We start from the raw sequence: 23,194 nt of genomic DNA, 5'->3' as shown, positions 1-23,194 counted from the left end.
ATGGGAAGATGGATTAAAGACCATAACATGTATTCAATATCAATCGATGTTCCTTTTAATAGTGACTACAAAATAGGCCATTAATGTGGCTACACATACACAATACATAAATAAAAACATTAATAATACCAGAATCATCTAAGGCAACTCAGTAAGGAGATTTACATATTTTGATGAAGATTTAGGATGCATAATGTCCAGTCCCACAAAGAGTCTCTGATATATCTCAAATGTATACAGTTTTGATGGAATACTTAAAGTCGAGGACATCGGTAAGTCCAAACAGGAGCCATCATGCATTTGACAGGTTTGGCAAACCTCTGACAGTCTTATGATAATCCAAACTGTGTTGGGCTGATGGCAAATTTTTCCCGTGGGCAGCCGCATGCACCTCTGATTCCTCACAACTCTATTGGTAGAGACAAAAAAGAAACAGGAGTTTAGGTGTTTGATACCAAACAACATTAAATAGCTAAATACTAAATAGGAAATAAAGGAATAATAATAGGAAGTGAAGTTACAAAAGTGCAGTGAGAATGATGCATGGATGAAACACCTTAGTTGATCAGTTAAAAATTACCTTAGCTAAAATTAACTAACTTCTATTTAAAAAATAAAAAAAAGGTTATACAGGTTATTGTGTAATTACATTATTCCAGGTGTTTTTAGTTATCAAATTTTAAAGACAACTGTGATTTTACTCAGTGTAACAGTGCATGTCATTGTGTTTTCCTGTCAATCAAAGAATTATTAAAATTTAGGTATTACATTTGTAGTTTATTTTGGCAACTTATAAAGCAGAAGAATGTGTATGTAATTTAGATAATAAAACTGTTTGAAAATGGCTATATGAAAATTATAGAATACAAATTCTAAAATTTAATTGTCATCTTTATTTTGCACCAAACTTTGCACGTCATAATACAAATTTTATTAAATAAATAAATACATTGCCATTTTACACATTACATTAAGGTTTACATTAAATTTTTGCTAAAGCTACATTTAATTGACTTTTTCTTCAAATTTAATGTGACTGGCAAATGACAGTTCAGTGATTCAGTGTTATCAGTTAGCTTTATTGAAAGACTGACAGATAATAAGAAACTGCATTAGGATACTTTTTTTTTTACTGTTTTTACTGTTGCACACAAAAAAAAAATCTTCAGATATCAAATGTAAGTTAATTCTATGGAGCCCACTGTTGTTTGCAATTTTACCAATGTTTTACTTACCTGCAAATAATTATAGCTGTAATTGTGTCTAATGTTTTTCTTACCTGGATGTGAAGTTTGAAGATAACAAAATCACTTTGGTATCTGAAGACCAAGAGAATGCATTTTAGAATGAGGTGCATACAATTTAAATGGTTCTGTAAACATCAGTAGTAAATGTAATTTAAAGTTAAAATAAATTGTAAATCTGTAATTTATTCACTATGCAGCATTAAAAAAAACTTATGGACTAAATCTCTAAAACACAAACTTTAGGTTATACTTTCTCTTACGTTAAACACACACTACTTAACTGTTGCATACGTTTCTGCATTTAATATCCATCCTTAATGTGACTCTAGTAGGCGCTCTTCTCACTGTTTAACTTGAACTCGTCCCCACAGGCGGACTGGACACGCAAACAGCGTACATACTCTCACGTGAACGCGCTCGGCGCCCGTGCACATTATATGAGCGCGTCAATATATTTCATCGTTCTCTGTTTACTATTATTTTTATTGCCTTTGATATATATATATTTAACAGCCCATCAAATAAAGCATTTTGCTATAATATGACCAGTACAGCGAGCTTTTTTATTAATTTTAGGTTATTAAAACACACACTATCTATCTATCTATCTATCTATCTATCTATCTATCTATCTATCTGTCTATCTGTCTGTCTGTCTGTCTGTCTGTCTGTGTAGCTAGTCTAGTTTGTTTTAGCCTTTTTCCCCTGTAAGCAGTTATGTAGATTACTGTTGATCCCTTTTAAATGTTCCCTAAATATGTTTATAGAATTTCTTAATTGGCTTTAAAATTAAAAAGAAAATTATTAAAGTAAATGTGGAATGTGTGTGTAAAATACTGGTTAATAGAATGTAGACACACAAATTAAAATAAGTAAAGTGCATACTTTAATTTAAAATGAAATGTTTTGTATGTGTATATTTTCAAAAAGGTTAAATCTAAGATAACATTTAACTTAACAATTACTTGAAAACTATTAACATAAAGACATGGTATGGGATTAACATTCTGCACAGTTGTAGGGGCTTCATGGGGTCAGGCTCAAACACATGTGATACCTCTAGTCACACGTGTCACTGAATCTGTAACGAAGGAATAAGTGTTTTGAGATTGCCATCTTATTTTAAAAGAAGGTTACCCAAGAACAAGGTAATGGTTTTCTGTACGTTTCCCCTTTCTTCTTCCACTTCCATATTATTTTCCCCACAATAGTGGCACAGCTCACTAAGGTCATCTATTGAACCAAAATATATACAACTATATGAAGGGTTAATTGGGTCTTAGTCATGTGGGAAAAAAGTTACTATGGAAATTATAGCTTGACAATTTGGCAATTACTTATCTCTAAAATGTAATATTGAATTAACATTTTCTAAATTCGCACAATTCTATAATAAAAAATATCAAAAGGCAAAATATCTCCAAATTATACCCTTTTTTCACACAACTTGATTATTTTTATGCAGTGAAAAACAAAGTACCAGATTCATTCAGCAGTCTAATGTCAATTTTTTCCGTCATTGTCCACTACAGAGATATTATTTGCAAACTGCAGACTCTACAGTTGTGATGAAACAAAACACTTTTTTATATGTGTCATACATTTTCTGTTGTGTGATTTAAAAAAAAATCCTAACTTGCAAAAGACAGTAAGGCAGGGAAGAGACTTGCATTTTTTGTTTATTTTTATTTTGGCTATGTCAGGCAACACTTATCTGTAGGCTATATACCTATTTTTAAGGTAATATTTATAATGGTTTTCCTAACTGTTTTGGCATGCACAGAGGACTGTGATTTGGCATTTTGGAAAAAAAATAATCTGCATAAACTTTAAATAAAATTAGGTGTAGAATTATCTTTATTGCTATGAGGTTTTTGCTGACCAAATAAAAACTTCAAAACAAAACCATGGTGTAGATCTATATACTTATGCATGAATTAACACATAGTCCTTTAATATGGATACGATAATAATACTAAAATGAGCTTTAAAAAGTCTTCTATATCATTTTGAAAGATGCAAGTGCGCGGTGAAAAGAGAAAGAGAGAGCAAAACTGTCCAGAAACATTATTACAAACCGTTTGAATGAACCATGCGTGTTGTATTTTATCATATTTTAATAATAATAATAATAATAATAATAATATATATATATATATATATATATATTTTTTTTTTTTTTTTATTTATTGTGTATGCATTATCAAAATTGTAGTTTTTTATTATCATGTAAGCTGTTTGCATTTGGAGAACATTATTTTTTCTGTGTGAAATACGAGGGATCAGATACTAGCATTGAACAATTTATTCAGCACACGCAACCTGGGTGCATTAACGAGGCATTAACGAGGCAAACTAGACTAATTACACAGACAGACAGACAGACAGACAGACAGACAGATAGATAGATAGATAGATAGTGTGTGTTTTCATAACCTAAAATTAATAAAAAAGCTCGCTGTACGGGTCATATTATAGCAAAATGCTTTATTTGATGGGCTGTTAAATATATATATCAAAGGCAAGAAAAATAATAGTAAACAGAGAACGATGAAATATATTGACGCGCTCATATAATGTGCACGGGCGCCGAGCGCGTTCACGTGAGAGTATGTACGCTGTTTGCGTGCAAGTGGTGCTCGCTGCAGAGCCATTTGAGGAGAGGTGAGCTCCAAGGAGGGGGAGCTTAAGCTTGAGCTCCACCTTTTTTGCACTTCTTCTACGAGTGATGTCACTGGGGGTAGGGTTAGGGGTGGGGTTGGTGTACGCATTAAAACAGCTTACAGGAGGAGGAGCGACAGCTCATGCTCCCCCTCGCTGGAGCTCAGTTCTCCTCAAATGGCTCTGCAGCGAGTTAAACAGTGAGAAGAGCGCCTACTAGAGTCACAGAATACGACGGTCGCAGAATTTGGTGTAACACCCCCACACCCCGACCGCCCACCAGTGACCTTGTTAATCGGTTCTGTAACGTTAGTTATACCTACAGTACTAAGTGTTTTAAAACTATTTTCACTATTTTTTCTCAATAATATCACTTTAATTCGTTAGCATAAAATACAGTTGGTTAGCGTTAGCCAACTTAGCTTTACATGTGAGAGCAGTCTTAACTGTTAACATACCTGAGGCTACAGTACAATTTACAAAGCTAAAACCTCACCTGCCTAGCGAAGACAGCAGTTTTGCATGACTTTACAATTATCATTCGGCTACATTTGCAACTTACCGTGTTAATCAGATCCGCTGCTGGGAGCAGTTAATGTCGACCATTGCAGAAGCTGCGTCTGCCTGCTAAATCCCCGGCAATGAAAAAGGAGTCACGCCAAACTATTAAAATCACGTTTTATGAACACCTGCCCACATCGACAGCTGCACTTATAAATTTTCTGTCAACTCACTTTTACAACATTTATTCTACACAATAACCACGTACAAAATATACTCATAAATTGCATTAGTTTTATTCAAAATATACAGTTATATAAAAACTGATATATTTTAAGTAAAGAGGAATCAAATTTTTTTTTTTGGTATAAAACAAATAAAATTAACTAGATTGCAATTATTTAAAGTAGATAGAACCAACTTTGTGAGTGTACCATTTCGTGAGTGAGTGCATATGTGCTTCTAAATGGCTGTACTAAAATGTCTGTCATAGTCTGGTGCAATCTTCAATTGTTTTTACTAAGAAGGCTCCCTTCATCCTTCTGGGAAGGTTATTTCGGTAATCTTTCAAAGTAATCATGAGAACATTCACAGAATGTTATTTTTTCTGGTTCTCCAAAAACGGGAACTGCACGAGATCATACTATAGTATATTACAGTAAATGCAAACGCTAGAGTTTTTGAATCATACTAAAGAACACTTTAAAATTATGGTCCATTAGTTCATGTTAATGAATGTATTTACTAATTATAATAAGCATTTAATACAGCATTTATTCATCTTTGTTATTGTTATTCAAGTTAAATAGCGTTAGTTCATGTTGGTTCACGTTAACTCAGAGAGCGTTGACTAATGTTAACAAGCACAACATTGGATTTTAATAATGCACTAGTTAATCTTGAACTATGATTAATAAATACTTTACAGGAGTATTCATCTTTAGTTAATGTCAGTAAACACATTAACTGGACCATTATTCTAAAGTGTTTCCGAGAACTTTAATAGTTCTAAATTTGCTCCTGTAACACGACAACTAATGTAAACAAATGACCCAATACTTGAGGTTTTTAAGCATTGTACAATACATCAAAGTTATGTAGTAAAACCTAAAGTATGTATTACAGTTTATCAGTTCACTATTGTTAATAGGCAACATATATGTTGTAGAATTGATTTAAACATAATCATACTATAATAAAGAATAATACACATTTTGGTTAAAAATTAGTATAGTATTTACTATAAATTACTACTTTATGTACAGTAAAACTCAGAATTATTTGCCCCCCTTGATTTTTTTTCTGTTTTTAAATATTTTCCAAATGATGTTTAACAGAGTAAGAACATTTTCACAGTATGTCTGATAATATTTTTTCTTCTGGAGAAAGTCTTATTTACTTTATTTCGGCTAGAATACTAGCAGTTTTACATTTTTTAAAAGCCATTTTAAGATCAAAATTATTAGCCTCTTTAAGCTATATATATATATATATATATATATATATATATATATATATATATATATATATATATATATATATATATATATATATATATATATATATTACAGAACAAACCATCATTATACAATAACTTGCCCAATTACCCTAATCTGCCTTGTTAATCTAAATAACCTAGTTAAGCCTTTAAATGTCACTTTAAGCTTTACTAACCTTGAGTTTTTTTTTTGTAGTTAATGATTTTTTTTATGTTAAAACATTTGGCATTTTAAATTCATTCATGTGAATTGTTTCATATGTTTTACCTTGAAGTAATTTGGAGAAAAAACTTGACCTATCAGGCAACCCATAAATATGAAACAAATTGTTTTAAATGCAGCTTATAGTTTGTATTTAGTTTTGTAAGATCTCCTACATTTTCCATTGAGGTAAAGCGTATTTACATTTAAAAATGTTAAATAAAGCTAATACAATATTGACCGGTTTGTTTTTTTATGTGGTTAATGATTTTAAAAGAAAACTAACAATTACATTTAAAAATATAACGTATTAATTGAATCAAATTAACCTATTATTCAAATAAAAATAAGGGTAGAAAAAACAACCTGTTTGGTTATATATATATATATATATATATATAAATGTATATATAAATGTATATATATATATATATATATATATATATATATATATATATATATATATATATATATATATATATATATATATAATTTAAATGTACTTTAAATAAAATACACTTTTAAAAGTAAACTTTAATTGTACTTAAAATATGTCCATTTTAACACAGCATATTTCAAATAGCTTAAAGTTCATCTTGAGTATATATAAAATACCAACTAATATGCTTGAAGTTGATCCAAATTAACACATTTAATATGCACTTAGTATAGTACAATTAAAATATGATAATTATGTCCAAAAAAGTACAACTTAAGTACATTTTCTTTTCACCTATAGGTAGTTAACATTAGTTATCTGTGAACAACTTTTAACTAACACGAATGAACATTGTAATAAATGTATTGTTTATGCATGTTAGTAAATGCATTACCTAACCTTATTATATACAGCTATTATATAAAGCCTGTAAATAAGTTTTACAAATAGCCTATCATCAGGAAATAGGCTGGTAATATTTAGAGAGGAAGTTTCCAAATGTAGGGTGGGATGATGTTTTCTCCACTGTCTCGCAGTATTGAGAAGAAAAAGCAGTGTAAAGTAATTTACAGCCGACCTGGAAACTCCAAGAAGTATTTCAGAGCATCGCCATTTCTTCAGCGCTCATACTGCATGAGGTAAGACACGTCTACAGCCTACAGCTTTATGTAATGTTTCATTTTCAGCACTTTTTAATATAATCTTGTATTTCTTTTACTTTTAGTTAGCATGTATGCATGTTTAAGCCTACTTTTGTGGTTATATAACTGTCAACGAGCAGTTTTCTTTGAGGAAAATACATTATTGAGGATCAGAACTTATTTTTTCCATGTTTCTGTCTTGGAAAACCCCATAATACTTTCATTTCGACGTGATATAAAACGGGCAATTTGACTGCTAGACATGTCTGTGTTTGTGTTTCGTTTCCCGATGTCTGTCACGAAGGGATAACATGTTTGTCCGAAGCTCTATGGTGTTTTTGAGCGAGTAGTAGGCTTACTTTTGTTTCTGTTGTCATTTATTTCAGAGTCTGTCGGACCGCACTGACAATAACAACATGATCCTGTTGCCGCGAAAACCCGTCATGAATTTTTCCACGTTATACTTTCGATCGATTTTACTCTTTGCTCTTTGGATTTCAGGTAAGATTTCACTTCTAGATCGCTGTTTTCAATAAGACTTTAGTATTAGCTGGGGTTTATTTGGTAATTGTATGTGGAAAATGTAGGCTACAACCTACGTGTGAGTGGGGTCCTAGCGTATATGGCAAGCAGAATTGGCATTAAAGATTAGCATTTCCAGCGTCATTCGTCGTAGTAATTGTTTTATTTCTATTTTTAACTAAAAATATTTAGTTCGAGAGCTCATTAATTTGATTCTTTACAATTAGAAAGAATATATTACAATAATTTAATAAGTAGTGAACACCCCTTGTCAAATAGTGTCTTCATGACGCCCATTCTGTTTAGAGCTCAGCAATTTAATATTATCTAGTAAATATGTTGGCTAGTATTTGAGCTTTATTTTTAGTGTCCAAAAAAAAAAAAAAAAAAAAAAACAATTGTATTATATTTTAATTTTCTAAAAAAAACTTTTCTGGTTTTGACTGCGCTCCCAGTCTAGTTAGGCTGGTCAAGCTGGTTTTAGCTGGTCATATCCCAGCCTGACCAGCTAGGACCAGGCTGGAAATAGCTGGAAACCAGCCTGGGAATGGCCAAAACCCCTCTAAAACCAGACTGGTCAACTAAAACCAGCCAACCAGCCTAGGCTGGTTTAAGATGTTTTTCTTCAGCAGGGATTTCAGTGGCATTGTATTATATTTTGAGGGACAAAATTAACACCCAATAAACTCTGATCAAGTTGTATATCGATCAATATATGCAAACAGTTTATATTCCAGTTATAATTAAATTCTGTTTTGACCTATTAAATTAATTTTGTCATATTAACCAGTCATATGTCTTCATTGGCTACTATTCTGTTTAATAACTCCGCAATTTAATATTAACTAGTAAAGAGATGTAGGCTAGTATTTGAGCTTTATTTTTAGTGTCCATAAAAAACTAATTGTATCATATTTTACTTTTCTAAAAAATCTTCATAATAGTCTTATATCTCTCTAATATAGTCTTATCAGTGGTATTTCAATGGCACTGTATTGTTTTTGAGAGGCAAAATGAACACCCAATATACTCTGATCAAGTTGTATATCGATCAATATATGCATACAGTATATATTCCAGTTATAATTAAATTCTGTTTTGACCTCTTCAAACTAATTGTGTTATATTAACCAGTCATATGTCTTCATTGACTCCAATTCTGTTTAATTACAGTGCTCTGCAATTGAATATTTACTAGTAAAGAGATCCTGTATTTGTGTGTCCTTAATAAAAACAAATCAAATTAAGTCACTTTTTGCTCAAAATTCTTTATAATATCCATATTTCACTATAAAATAGACCAATCAATGGTATTTCAATAGCATTGTAGTATATTTCAAGGGACAAAATGAACACTTAATCCCAACAAACTCTGATCAATATCGATTAATATTGATTTAATGATATACCAAAATAAAAGCAAGACATTTGAAGGTATATTGAAATAAAAAGTATAATTCTTGATATTATCCACACCTCAAATAATCACTGAATTGCAGATTAATCCCATAACTATACGCCATGTATATCAGTACTGATATCAATGTCATTATCAGTTAACTAGCTACTAGCTGGTTAAAAATAATTAAGAGATAAGTGTTTTGCTGAGCTGCACTCGTATCTAAATGCAATCAAAGAGTTCAAATACTAATGCAGAGCTCTGTTATTTATTTTATTAGTAATAAAACCCATTACACCTGCATTTAATTGCAGAGTTATTTATAATAACAGCTAGATTAGAGAGCTCTCTAGTTTACTAGGACTTATTAGTATTAGAAATCAACTAAATAGCTTTCTAGTTGGAGTTCTTACTAAAAAATATTTAGAGATCTGTGTAAACTAATTTATTACTATTTTATTAAACTCTCTAGTTTAATTCTTTCTAGTAAAATAGCAAGTAAAGCTGGTAATATTTTGCGCCAATACAGCTTGCCATATCCCATTCATTTATTAATTTTCCTTTGGCTGAGTCCCATTATTTATCAGGCTTCGCCACAGCGGAATGAACCGCCAACTTATCCAGCAAATGTTTTACACTGTGGATGCCCTTCCAACTGCAACCCAGAACTGGGAAACATCCATACACACTAATTCACACACATACAATATGGACAATTTAGTTTATTCAGTTCACCTACAGCGCATGTAGCACCTGGAGGAAACCCACACCAACACGGGAAGAGCATGCAAAGACCACAAATAAACAACCTTCTTGCTGTGAGGCGACAATGCTAACCACTGAGCCATCATATCGCCCTATTCCATACAATTAAAAATCCAAATATTGTAGAATTAATCCTTTTAAATAGAAAACCGTACCATAAAAACTTATTTTTAACTTATTTTCAAGTTAAGAATATCTGTGTTGTTTTTCACATCGCATTTTCTATTCTAATCATTTAGTGTATTACATATAAAATACATTAAATTACATTTTAGAATTTTACTAGCCTTTGCATAATCCTAAACAAAGCTTACATTATGTTGACATTTAATTTTAAGTTGCAAACTATGTGCAGATGCATTGCAGTCCTTAAAGTAACATTCCCCAGTTCACAGCTTCAGTTTACCAACTAACCGCAAAAACACATTGCACTCCCCTCAGCTGCGGTTGCTGAACCTCTCAAAACTCCAGGTGAGAAAAAAATACTTTCAATGGTTAAAAAAAGATCAGAGGGTGTGCTCATTTTACTCTGAACAGCATTTTGAACGTTTGAGAAGCTGAAAGGTTTTTGGTTTTCTAAACGGATGCTCGCAAGGGGCTCTTACTGGATTTAACTATAACCACAGAAGATTTCCAGATAATATTTGGTGCACGTAAACTACACACAGTTATGGTTAAAATGATAATGAACCACTATTGAGGAGTGAAGATGTAGATGGATATATTGATGAACCCAGCATGCTGAAATAATGCGTTCTCATTTCATGTTCATTCAGCTGCTTTAAAATAAGAGCATATTTTATTTTGCAGTGGTTTAGATTGTTGTTTGTTTGTTTATTTTTATTTATTTGCTTGTTTGTGTTTTTTTTTAAATTATGTGCTTTATTTATTTTTTTTATTTATCAACTATTTTAATAAAAACACACAGTAAATGGCCAATTTTTGGACTTTCAGCCCCCTTTGTTTATTGGAGTATAAATAAAAGTTGTTTTGTATGGAAGAAAGAAATTTTTGATAACAATAAATGGTTTGTTCATAAACATTTTTTAAATTAAACAATTAAAAATGTTAATAAAAAATAAATATTGTTTTTTGATATGGGTTATCCAACCCAGGCTCATTCTGGAAACGTAGCCCCGCGGACGTTTCTGGAGACCGTGAAATACGTCCTGGGAGGCACGTATTTGTGCAGTTTTTGTTTTCCCAAATCCACGAGAGGCCGCTATGCACCCTTTTTCGCGTCTTGAACGCCTCTCGCTAGTGCCATTCATGCCCGCGCTGTTCTCGCGTAAAGCCGCCGGAGGCCGCTGTCGAGCGACCGTCTGTTCTACTGACTGACTGAACGATTGACTGGTGGCCAACCAATCGGCCGACCCACCCTCCTCCTCCTCCTCCTCCTCCTCCTCTTCCTCTTTTTCTAAACCCAAGCAACGATTTACAAAAGCCGTCCAGAAAAAGAACAGCCCTAGTCTGATTTTGACCACGTTTTTATATTTCACCGCATTCTCGCCCTGTTATCAACTCGTTCGCTTTATTTTTTGGAGTCTGTTTTTGTCTTACTTGATTTCTGGAACAGCTCGTTGACAGCCGGCTCCCCTCCGGGTCTCCGCTCCGCCGACTGGCTAACCGGACAAACTGGTTGCGGCGGGAAAGACCTCCACATGGAGTTGAGCGCGAAGAAGAGCAGCGTCACACCACCCCGTAGCGTTCGCTTGAAAAAATTAAATGCAGCCATATGTACCTCCTGCCACGTAAATCATGGTCTCCAGAAACATCCGCAGGACTACGTTTAGAATGACCCTGGATTGGGATTATCAGGCATATAAGTTTGCTGAATGCCTCCCTTAATTGCAAGTCACTTTATACAAAAGCATCTGCTGAATGTAAATATTAATAATAATCATGTTAATAATAATTAATTGTATATTATGTGTTGAACTCATCTATTCCCATTAGTTAGTGACACTCCCAGGGCCGTTTAAGTCGATATTTAGCTGCACCATGTTGGTGTTTTGTAATTTTTAAGAGGTGAGTCGTTAGTCCAACGCTCAACCTGCTAGAGGACCAGGACATACACACATACACTACAGACAATTTAGCCTAGCCAATTCACCTAAAGCAGGGGTGTCAAACTCAATTCCTGGAGGGCCAAAGCCCTGCACAGTTTAGTTCCAACCCTGCTCCAACACACTTACCTGTAGTTTCAAACAAGCCTGAAGGACTCAATTAGTTTGATCAGGTGTGTTTAATTAGGGTTGGAACTAAACTGTGCAGAGCTGCGGCCTGAGTTTGACACCTGTGACCTAAAGCGCATGTGTTTGGACCAGGGGTCACCAACCCTGTTCCTGGAGAGCAACACACCTGAACCAATTAATAGTACCTAAAGCAGCATTTGATAATTACAAACAGGTGTGTTTGGTCAGGGTTGCAACTAAAATCTGCAGGAAGGTAGTTCTCCAGGAACAGGGCTGGGGACCCCTGGTTTGGACTGTGGGGGAAACTGAAGCACCCGGCGGAAACCCACGCCATCGAACCAGCGACCTTGCTGTGAGGCGACAGTACTACCCACTGCGCCTCCCCCATCTAGTCACATTAATCCAACTTAATTTAATTACCGTAATTTTGAAAAACTACATTTCCCATGATGCCATACAAACAAGTTCCACCAATCAAAGAGTTGCAGCGAACAAAGTGCATTAAAAGATGTGATTTAGCTCCGCCCACTATAATAAATAATCTCTAATTATGTAACAGCGCCTCCCCAGACTCTTAAAATACAAAAATATTTGTATATATGAAGAGTTCAGATGCAAAAGCCACAAAATACTACCGCAAAAAAATAAGATAATGACATTGAGTGAATGTTTAGGCATGTACTACGCCATCAACAAATAAATTTGCTTCAAATCATTTAAATCCCAGCGTCAATTCAGAAATAATGCCGCTAAACATCACTGCCTTTGACAGAAAAAGCCACCATATCCTGAGAACCAATCAGAAAACCCGAATCAAATCATATGTTTTCCATGTGGCAGAGAGCTGGTACGCCGGCTTTATGAGATATTTATAAGAGTTTTATTCCACTTCTGATTTAGATTTTAAAAGATGGAGTTTGATGAACTGGATGAGGCTGTCCGACTGTCAGTGAATGGCAGATGAAAACATCCTTTACCTCAAACTCTGCGCATCATAAGAAAAAGAAAACACACTGTACAGTCGGAAGGTTAGCATGCATTCATAACGTTTTTTTTGCACAGTGATAGTACTTTTGAATGAGATTTACTATACATTAAACAGCAACTGCGTTTCACGAAAGACAGAGTTAAGATTCTTTGATCCCACATGGATGCTATAAGGATAAACAAGAGACCAAGACCTTAATGGTGAGAATGAAGGAACGACAGCTTCTAAAATTGTCTAAGAGGCATCCCCTTTTTGCCCAGTAGGCCTACCTTGTGTTTTATTTTCTAATTTAAGCTATTTTTAGATAAATATATTTTATAAAACTTAGGGCTGTGCAATTAATCGAAAATCCGATTTCGATTATGGCTTTTAACGATTATGAAAAACCATTAATCGAGATAAACGATTATTCCATTATTTACCGCCCCCTGTCCAGTTGTCCTCACTTGTTGCTCTTAAGGCTGATTTATACTTCTGCGTCAAACACCGGCGTATGCTACGGCGCTGACGCATAGCCCTTCGCCGTGGCCATCGCCGTCACTGACGTGCACCTCTCAAAAAATGTAACTACACGTCGCAACGACGCGTAGCGTAAGCTCTGTGATTGGTCGGCTTGGTAGCGCTGACGCGTCTGGGCAGGACCGAGAGCCGCGCGAATGGCGGGACGCCGCGTGAGCGATTGTTTACAAGTGTGGAGTCCCGTGAAGGAGCTCCGGATGGAAAGTTTTGTATTGTGTGTACCTCATAGTTAAAGTTGTTGCACGTCCTCCGGTTCCTGCCTCAAAATGAGCGAGTTTGAGCCACTTGTACATCCCGGAAGTGTTCAGGAAATGCAAAAAAGTAGCGAAGAAACTCGACACAGAGGAACATTTACACCTCACTGCCCACTAGCGTTTCGGAAGTGTTAATGCAGACCGACAGAGACAGCGCGCAGAAGTATAAATGCACAGCCACGCGCGTTGCCTGCACCGTGGGTTACGCCGGTCACCTGACGCAGAATTATAAATCAGGCTTTAAAAGCTCGAAAGACCGCATGCTTATGTGTGTGCGGCGCGCAGACAGCCAGAAGCATGCGGTCTGCACTTGGTCTCATTCGCACATTGTGACGAGCAGAGAGCACACACATCTAAAGTCTTTAACGTGAGCGCTTAAATGTTCAAATAGGTGTCAAAACGCGGTGTTTAGTGATTATTCATATTAACCCTCATTTTGTAATAAACAAACGAGTTGAGGATCAAAAGACCCGTGAAAGTGAAACCATTAAAGTGACAGAGCACAATAGCTGCCGCCTGTTTTATCATGATTAATAAAACAACGAGAAAATCCCTCTCTGCTCTTGACTGAAGACTTTTGTAGCTAAAGTGTTTTTCTTACGGTGAAGAAGCTAAAAGCACGGTTTGTTTCATATTTTTATTCTATTGTATTTATTTCTCTTTCCTTTGCAGGGAGGAAAATACTATATGCAGTTGAAGTTAGAATTATTAGCCCTCTTGAATTTTAGCAACCTTTTACCCACAAATTCTGTTTAATGGAAAGAAGATTTCTGAACATAATAGTTTTAATCACTCATTTCTAATAACCGATTCATTTTATCTTTGCTATGATGACAGCTCATAATATTTTAGTAGATATTTTTTTTAAATACAAACATTCAAATTCAAAGTGTGATTCAAAAGCTTAATTAGGGAAATTAGGTAAGTCATTATATAACAGTAGTTTCTTCTGCAGACAATCAAAAATGTATATTGCCTAAAGGGGGCTAATAATATTGGTCTTAAAAGAGGTTTCAAAATATTTCAATTTGCTTTTATTCTAGCCAAAACAAAACAAATAAGCCTTTTTCAGAAGAAAAATATTAGAGAAAATACTGCTAAAATTCCTTGCTCTGTTAAACATCATTTGGGAAATATTTATTTTTTAAACATTCTCAGGAGCGCTAATAATTTTGACTTCAACTAATAATCGTTTGGAATTATCGTGATTACAATTATGACCAAAATAATCGTGATTATGATTTTTCCCAAAATCGAGCAGCCCCAATAAAACTATACATTATTTATATTACTTCATAATACATCTGATAAGCTTTTTATATTAATAGACAATGCACAGGTATTGATGTTTCTACATTATTTGAATCTAACAAGCGTAGTTTACAATGTTTACAATGTTTAAACTGCTGTACTCACATTAAATCTAAATCACAAATATCACAAATGACAACAGATTGTTAAGATTTAGTTAATGTCAGTTTTAATGTTATTGATTCATGGTTTCCGCTACATTCATTCTTCCATGGCGGGCGCCACGCCAAAATTGATCCCGCCACAGCTACATGAGAGCTTCTCTGTCATGACTGTCAGTGACCACCTGAGGGCGCTGTAGTTCAACGGACACTGAGTAGGAACTACAGCGCCCAAAAACTACAAATCCATACATACCAAGCGCATTACATCCGGTCCACGTATACTGATCTGCCATCACAGCTGTGTCTGTTTGCCGTTGATTATCTGGACTATATATTCTATCATTCCACCACTGTTTGTCATCGCGTCGTTGTCTTTCTTGCCTCCGTGTTTCAGTAAGTCTAGTATTTCAAGTTTTGATTCCTGAGCCCTGTCTCTGTTTTATGTTTCTTGTTTTGTTGTTTATTTGTACTTTGAAAACCTTGTTTCTCTGTTGATGCACACTGTAAATAAACTGCACTTGGATCTGCGCCTTTTTGTTTCCGTTTCGATCCCGCAAACGTGACACTTCTTATTCAAAACATTCAGTCCTGATTTTTTTTAAATAGCGGGTAATAATCGCACCAAAACATATTAAAAGGTAAGTGAATTATAACAGCGCGAGCTTTACTGTAACCTTAGTACTGCTGTGCGTTATTTGTTTAACCCTTTAAGGTTACGTGCTGACTGACTGTCTGACTGACTGATGCGTGAGGCCAGCAAACACGATGTATAGCTGTTTCACTTTACTTCAGGATGCATTAAAGTCACTCTGTAGGTCTATTGGAGACATTCATAAATATTCCTAGCAAATCTAATAAATGCTGGAGACATACACGTTACATAAACGCACTAAATCATACTTCAGCAGCGTTTATTTGAGAGTGCACAAGAAGATCTGCGCTTAAGCAGTGGATATTTACGGGAGCGCAAGAAGATTTGTGCGAGAGCAGAGGAAATCGCGCACAAGCAAAGAGATTCGCATGCTGTAGGCTATTACATAAATGTGACCTCGACTTGTAATACTGCGCTCACGACATTTGTCATTGTAATAACGCCACAGTTAGTTGATAGATCGGTGTAATAAAGGCCTGCCGCCACATCTGAAAATTTTTTTAGAGGAAATGCACCTACTTGACAGATTTCATTCATTTATTTTCCTTCTGCTTTTTCCCTGGTTTATCGCAGCGGAATGAATCGCCACTTACTTGACAGATTTATATATTTTAGGTGGTGTGTGTGTAATGTGTTTTACACTTAGTAAAATAATCTCTAATTGCATCTTTAGTGATTTTCAGCTAATAGCACTGTCTTGTCCCAGTAGGTGCATTTAGAGGTTTTTGCAATAAAAGCAGATGTGGGTTTAGCTGGTTTTGATGCAAAAGAAAATATTCCTTGTTAAAAACCAAAGAAATGTCTACAGTGACATTATTGAAAAAAAAGTTATTTTATTTACCAGCTAATGACCTTATTATTACATATAAATTAAAACTTCTGAACCTAATCAGAGGAGCCTGATAGAAAATGCTCATTTAGTAGTCTGATGAATTTAAAGGGTTTTGCATCTGAACTCTTCATATTTTATACATAATGGTAAATGCTACAAGGTGTTAAAACAATTTAACAGTATGCCAGTAAAACCATTATATATTGTTACAAGACACAAATGCAATGCAGTTGTGGGATTTGAAAAAGCATAGTTGCGTCAAAAATCACATATGGTGCTGCCTTAAATAGTGCACTATTTCAGATTCTAGGGACCGGATACAGCTATACTTTAAATTAAAATGATGTACTATAATCCGTGTAAAACTGGCTTATATTGGATGTTGTTGGTTGTGTTATTCGTGTTGTCATTAGTCCTCACCCTGGTGTACTGATACTTGTAAACTGCAAAATAATTCAGATCTGTGTTTATTGTTATACACTTACATTTAATGACAAAGAAATATTACATCCACGATTTTAATCTCTTCTCATGCACTCTAAATGATCCCTAATGAACTAATTTTTCTTTTGTTTTGTTTTTTCTCTTCAAGGGAGTGTGACGCACCTGACACATCGTAAAACATACACATTTGTTGCTGGTCTTGCTTTTAACCTTCAGTGCAATAGAGACAGTCAGAATGTGACGGTGAACTGGACTCGTGTTCCTAGTCGCAGCTTGGAAAGTATCACTGGAATGAATATCAAAGACAACACACTGTGGTTTCTGCCTGCTGACCTCACTCATCAAGGGTCCTACTCCTGTTTCAGCAGGTAACAAGGCAATGCATGGTTTCTTTTGATTTAGTTTTGGGTGACACTTTACAATAAGGTTTATTAGTTAATGCATTTACTAACATGAACTAATCATGATCAACCCTTGTACAGCATTTATTAACTAGCCAGGCTGGAACCCCCGCCAAAACCAGCTATATCCAGCTTAAACCAGGCTGATCAAGCTGGTTTTAGCTGGATTTAGCTGGTCATTTTCCAGCCTGACCAGCTAAGACCAGGCTGGAAATGGCTGGAAACCAGCCTGGAAATGGCCAAAACCCCTCTAAAACCAGGCTGGTCAACTAAAACCAGCCAACATGCCTAGGCTGGTTTAAGCTGGATTTTTCATCAGGGTCATTCATTTGATTACTCGTTACTGAAAAAAGTATCGCCGTTAGTAACGCTGTTTATTTATGGCACCATTATATTGCATCGCTGATCTCGACAAACAAGCCGTTTCAGCTTTCTTCAGTGCATTTGATAAGTTCAGGAAATTGTGATGCATATATTGTGTTACAGTATATCAAGTTTTTATTTTCATGTGTATTTTATATTTCAGAAAAGGCAATGATACCTGGGAAACAATATTTGAGGTCTCAGTTAGCAATGAAACATGTCCCCACTGGAACAGAAAAGATGAATTAACCAGCACAGCAAAACTTGAGTGTTTTCTTCCTCATATCTTTAAGATAGACCCTCAAGCACAAGTGACCTGGCGAAAGGTAAACCCTCTTGCACATATTACCAGCAAATCATAGGTCACATTCACAAACTAGTTAAATACTGTTGTAAATGTGTGGTGAGTTGACAACTGTGTTTTATCAAAGGGCTTCTCAATGTTTTTTTCATATATTTTTTCATGACTTATGTAATGTTGAGATGTTGGTTAGCCATCTGACCAATCAGAGCAGAGTAGAGCCATTGGACCAATCAGAGTAGAGTATAGTCATCTGACCAACCTGAGCAGAGTAAAGCCATCTGGACAATCAGAACAGAGGAGAGCCATCTGTCAGTTCAGAGCAGACTATAGTTATCTGGCCAATTAGAGCAGAGTATAGTTATCCGACCAATCAGAGCAGAGTAGAGCCATCTGACCAATCAGAGCAGAGTTAAGCCATCTGGCCAATCATAACAGAGGAGTCCATCTGGCCAATCAGAGAAGAGAAGAACCTTTTGGCCAATCATAACAGAGGAGTCCATCTAGCCAATCAGAGAAGAACCTTCTGGCCAATCATAACAGAGGAGTCCATCTAGCCAGTCAGAGCAGAGAAGAAAGTTCTGGCCAATCATAACAGAGGAGTCCATCTGGCCAATCAGAGAAGAAAAGAACCTTTTGGCCAATCATAACAGAGGAGTCCATCTGGCCAGTCAGAGCAGAGAAGAAACTTCTAGCCAATCATAACAGAGGAGTCCATCTGGCCACTCAGAGCAGAGAAGAACCTTCCAGCCAATCATAACAGAGGAGTCCATCTGGCCAATCAAAGCAGAGTTAAGCCATCTGGCCAATCATAACAGAGGAGTCCATCTGGCCACTCAGAGCAGAGAAGAACCTTCCAGCCAATCATAACAGAGAAGTCCATCTGGCCACTCAGAGCAGAGAAGAACCTTCCAGCCAATCATAACAGAGGAGTCAATCTGGCCACTCAGAGCAGAGTTAAGCCATCTGGCCAATCATAACAGAGGAGTCCATCTGGCCAATCAGAGCAGAGAAGAACCTTCTGGCCAATCATAACAGAGGAGTCCATCTGGCCAATCAGAGCAGAGTAGAATCTTCTGGCCAATCATAACAAGGAGGCAATCTTAGCAGAGTAAAGCTATCTGGCCAATCATAACAGAGGAGTCCATCTGACCAATCAGAGCAGAGAAGATCCTTTTGGCCAATCATAACAGAGGAGTCCATCTGGCCAATCATAACAGAGGAGTCCATCTGGCCAATCACAGCAGGGAAGAACCTTCTGGCCAATCATAACAGAGGAGTCCATCTGGCCAATCAGAGCAGGGAAGAACCTTCTGGCCTATCATAACAGAGGAGTCCATCTGGCCAATCAGAGCAGAGTAGAATATTCTGGCCAATCATAACAGAGGAGTTCATCTGGCCAATCAGAGCAGAGTAGAATCTTCTGGCCAATCATAACAGAGGAGTCCATCTGGCCAATCAGAGCAGGAAAGAACCTTCTGGCCTATCATAACAGAGGAGTCCATCTGGCCAATCAGAGCAGAGTAGAATCTTCTGGCCAATCATAACAGAGGAGTCCATCTGGCCAATCAGAGCAGAGTAAAGCCATCTGGTCAATCATAACAGAGGAGGCAATCTGAGCAGAGTAAAGCTATCTGGCCGATCTGAGCAGAGTAAATCCATCTGGCCAATCAGAGCAGAGGAGAGGTATTTGGATATAACTTTAAGCTGAATACTAGTGTCTTGTAAAATATCTAGGAGAATATTGTGTGCTGTCATCATGAAAAAGACAAAATAAATCAGTTATTATTGGAAATTAGTTATTAGTTATTGGAATAAAAATCTCTCTGTTCAACAGAACTTGGAATTATCTATAAAAGAATGAATATTTAACAGGAGGGCTAATAATTCTTACTTCAACTGTAGTTTACGCTGCTTTAACACAGTCCACATTGTATAGATCTACACTATAGACATAAAGATGGATTAAACTGAGCTAAATAACCTTGGTTCACGTGTCAGTGTTGTTTGCTCTGCTCTGTCTGTACATGCTTTGTAATATCTTGTTATGTTGATCTGATCTCTCTTCATCCTCTCTCTATAGAACTGTCAGCCGTTAAACATGTCTAACAGTAAGGTTCTGCTGGTGGACAGATCTACAGAGATGATTGGACTGCTCACCTGCTTCGTCAACTTTACATTTGAAGGGCAAAACTATCTCTCTGCCCAGACTACAGAGGTCTACATGGGGTCTACAGTTGACGGTAAAGTATGAATCAAAACTCAAGCTGCTGTCTCTCAATTGTTACACACTCAGACATAAAGGCACAACAGATCCACCACATGTTTTACGCAGCGGATGCCTTTCCAGCTGCAACCCATCTCTGGGAAACATCCATACACACTCATTCACACTCATACACTATGGACAATTTAGCCTACCCAAGTTTTAGCTGGCAGTTCATTCTGCTGTGGCAACCCCTGATAAACAAGGGACTAAGCCAAAAGAAAATGAATGAAGTTATGACCCATAATGTAATCATCATGTTGGACCAGTGGATGGCGGTACAGAGCTGAAATGACAGTGTTGAGCTGAAATAATCAAGTGTGTTTCTGTGGTCTGATGGATGATGTAATATATGTGTGTTATGTTAACAGTGGTGACGCCACCAAAATTGATCTACCCGAAGCCAAGTCAAACACACAAAGTAACACTTGGTGAGTGAAGACGATACTGGTTTTAACACCCACTGTGTCATTTAACCCCTGTGTTGCAGTCTGTGGGAATTAGTGTTAGTTCCTGTTCATTAAAACAAGTGATATTTATTCTCCTGTGAAATTTGTATTATTTTTCACAGTATTTTCTTGTTAATTCATGTCACCACAGGTCAAAGTTACAAGATAAACTGCAAAGCTCTAGTTGGGATGAACGATGATGACGACACTGATTTATACTGGTATACTGACTCCGATTCTCTGCGTCTGGACTTCGACTTGTCAAGGTACATTTATCTTTATATGTGGATGTTAGAAGTAGGTTTTATTATTGAATATATTACTTTTTTTAATTATTTGCCCTATTTTTTCATTAATTCAATCATTTTCTTGTCGGCTTGGTCCCTTTAATAATTCGGGGTCGCCACAGCGGAATGAACCGCCAACTTATCCAGCATGTTTTTACGCAGCGGATGCCCTTACAGCCGCAACCCATCTCTGGGTACCATACACACATCCACACACACACACTCATACACTACGGACAATTTAGCCTACCCAATTCACCTGTACCGCATGTCTTTGGACTGTGGGGGAAACCGGAGCACCCAGAGGAAACCCACGCGAATGCAGGGAGAACATGCAAACTCCACACAGAAACGCCAACTGAGCAGAGGCTCGAACCAGCGACCTTCTTGCTGTGAGGCGACAGCACTACCTACTGCGCCACTGCTTCGCCGGCTCTATTTTTTATGGTTTACTATTATTTAAATATTGCATATACAAGGGATGTTTAACACGAGCAAGGCAAGGCAAGTTTATTTATATAGCACATTTTAAACACAGTGGCAATTCAAAGTGCTTTAAATAAACAAGAATAAAAGGGACAAGTCTAAGAAAAATAAAAACAAATAATAAAAATATTAAATATAAAATAGATAAAAACAAATAAAATGTGTTAAAACAGGTTATAAAAGAATGAAAAAGAAGACAGCGCAGCAAAGACAATTTCATCATGGTATTTTCAATAATATTTTCTACATATTTCTTTCAGTGTGGCTGGAGTAAAAGCAGTTTTTAAATAAATAAATAAAAAATTAAGGTAGATTTTAGCTTTATCCTTTAAGGGTATTATTATTTTTTTCAACAAACCACTGTTGTCCAATGCCTGGCCTAATTAAAGGTGCTGGATGTTGGAAGTTTTTGACTCTTCTAAAGCATATGCATCAATGCTGAAGTCAGATATTCTGCTTTGAAAATGTGCATTACATGCCTTAACGGCTGTCTTTTTTTTTCTTTTAACCCGCCCAATGCCACTTTAGCAAATTATAGTTCAGCACCCCGGGTTGCCTTGATGGAAAACACCATATCTGATTCATTCATTTAGGAATGCTCTCAAAGCATGCGTCTGTGACTGAAAGCGACCTCCGGTAGACAGTGGCAGACTCCGAAATGAGTAGCAGATTCAGAGTTCCACATGAGGTTATTAATTAGCAAATAATATAAATATTATGAATGTAAACGTTAGAAATTAGAAATTATTTCAACACATATCATGTGCTATAGGTGACTTGGGTAAGCTAAATTGGCTGTAGTGTATAAGTGTGCATGTGAGAGTGCATGGGTGTTTCCCAGTGATGGGTTGCCGCTGGAAGGACATCTGCTGCGTAAAACATATGCTGGATAAGTTGGCCCCTGATGAATAAAGGGACTAAGCTGAAGGAAAATTAATGAATGAAATGTTCTCTTAATGTTTGTAGTCAGTTTGAGTGGTGTAAGTTGAGATGACTGGAAAAATGGGTCACACATTACAACACGGTTCATTAGTTAATGTTAATTAACAAACAATGAACAATACATTTACTACTGTATTCACGTTAGTTAATGAAAATACAGTTGTTCGTTGTTAGTTCATGTTAACTCATGGTGCATTAACTAATGTTAAAAAGCATGGACTTGGATGTTAAAGAGCCCATATTATACATGGAATAGGGTCATATCTTGGTTGTAAGGGTCTCCAACAACAGTCTAATATGCATCCAAGGTCAAAAAACACTTTCATGGTCTTATAATCTGCATTTATTTTTACCTAATTATCCCAGCGACTCCCGTATGAATCGTCCAGTGATTCATTTGTTCCCAAACCCCTCCTTAGCGAGAAGCTAATCTGCGCTGATTGGACCGATGACAGTCTGTTGCGATTGGTCGACTGCCTTCAGTCAGAGTGAAATGCCAAACAGCTAATCAGCAATATAAAAGTA

General features: G+C 36.0%; 1 protein-coding gene and 1 long non-coding RNA gene across 6 annotated transcripts in view; one reads left to right on the top strand and one right to left on the bottom strand.

Moving 5' to 3' along the window:
- Positions 1–272: 272 nt before the first annotated feature.
- On the bottom strand, positions 273–4,545 carry LOC141376233 (uncharacterized). Its single transcript, XR_012385695.1, has 3 exons — positions 4,471–4,545; positions 1,280–1,319; positions 273–409 (listed from the first exon to the last, which is right to left on the bottom strand). It is a non-coding gene; the product is annotated as an uncharacterized lncRNA (long non-coding RNA).
- A 2,535-nt stretch (positions 4,546–7,080) lies between these two features.
- The window catches only part of il1rl2 (interleukin 1 receptor-like 2), a 28,969-nt gene continuing 12,855 nt past the window's right edge, over positions 7,081–23,194 (top strand). For all 5 annotated transcript variants that reach the window (XR_012385686.1, XR_012385687.1, XR_012385685.1 and 2 more), the window contains exons 1-7: positions 7,081–7,186; positions 7,576–7,690; positions 17,323–17,542; positions 18,102–18,264; positions 20,323–20,482; positions 20,877–20,936; positions 21,106–21,220. Coding sequence is in view for 2 of the 5 variants with exons in the window: in XM_073913309.1 (XP_073769410.1) it covers positions 7,606–7,690; positions 17,323–17,542; positions 18,102–18,264; positions 20,323–20,482; positions 20,877–20,936; positions 21,106–21,220 (803 nt within the window). In the remaining 3 variants the exon portion in view is untranslated. The remainder of the gene's footprint in view (positions 7,187–7,575; positions 7,691–17,322; positions 17,543–18,101; positions 18,265–20,322; positions 20,483–20,876; positions 20,937–21,105; positions 21,221–23,194) is intronic.

This window comes from Danio rerio, chromosome 9 (genome assembly GCF_049306965.1).
Source record: "Danio rerio strain Tuebingen ecotype United States chromosome 9, GRCz12tu, whole genome shotgun sequence".
NCBI classification, from domain to species: domain Eukaryota; kingdom Metazoa; phylum Chordata; class Actinopteri; order Cypriniformes; family Danionidae; genus Danio; species Danio rerio.
Note: the sequence above shows the minus strand (reverse complement) of the source record. Positions and strands in the feature narration are given on the sequence as shown.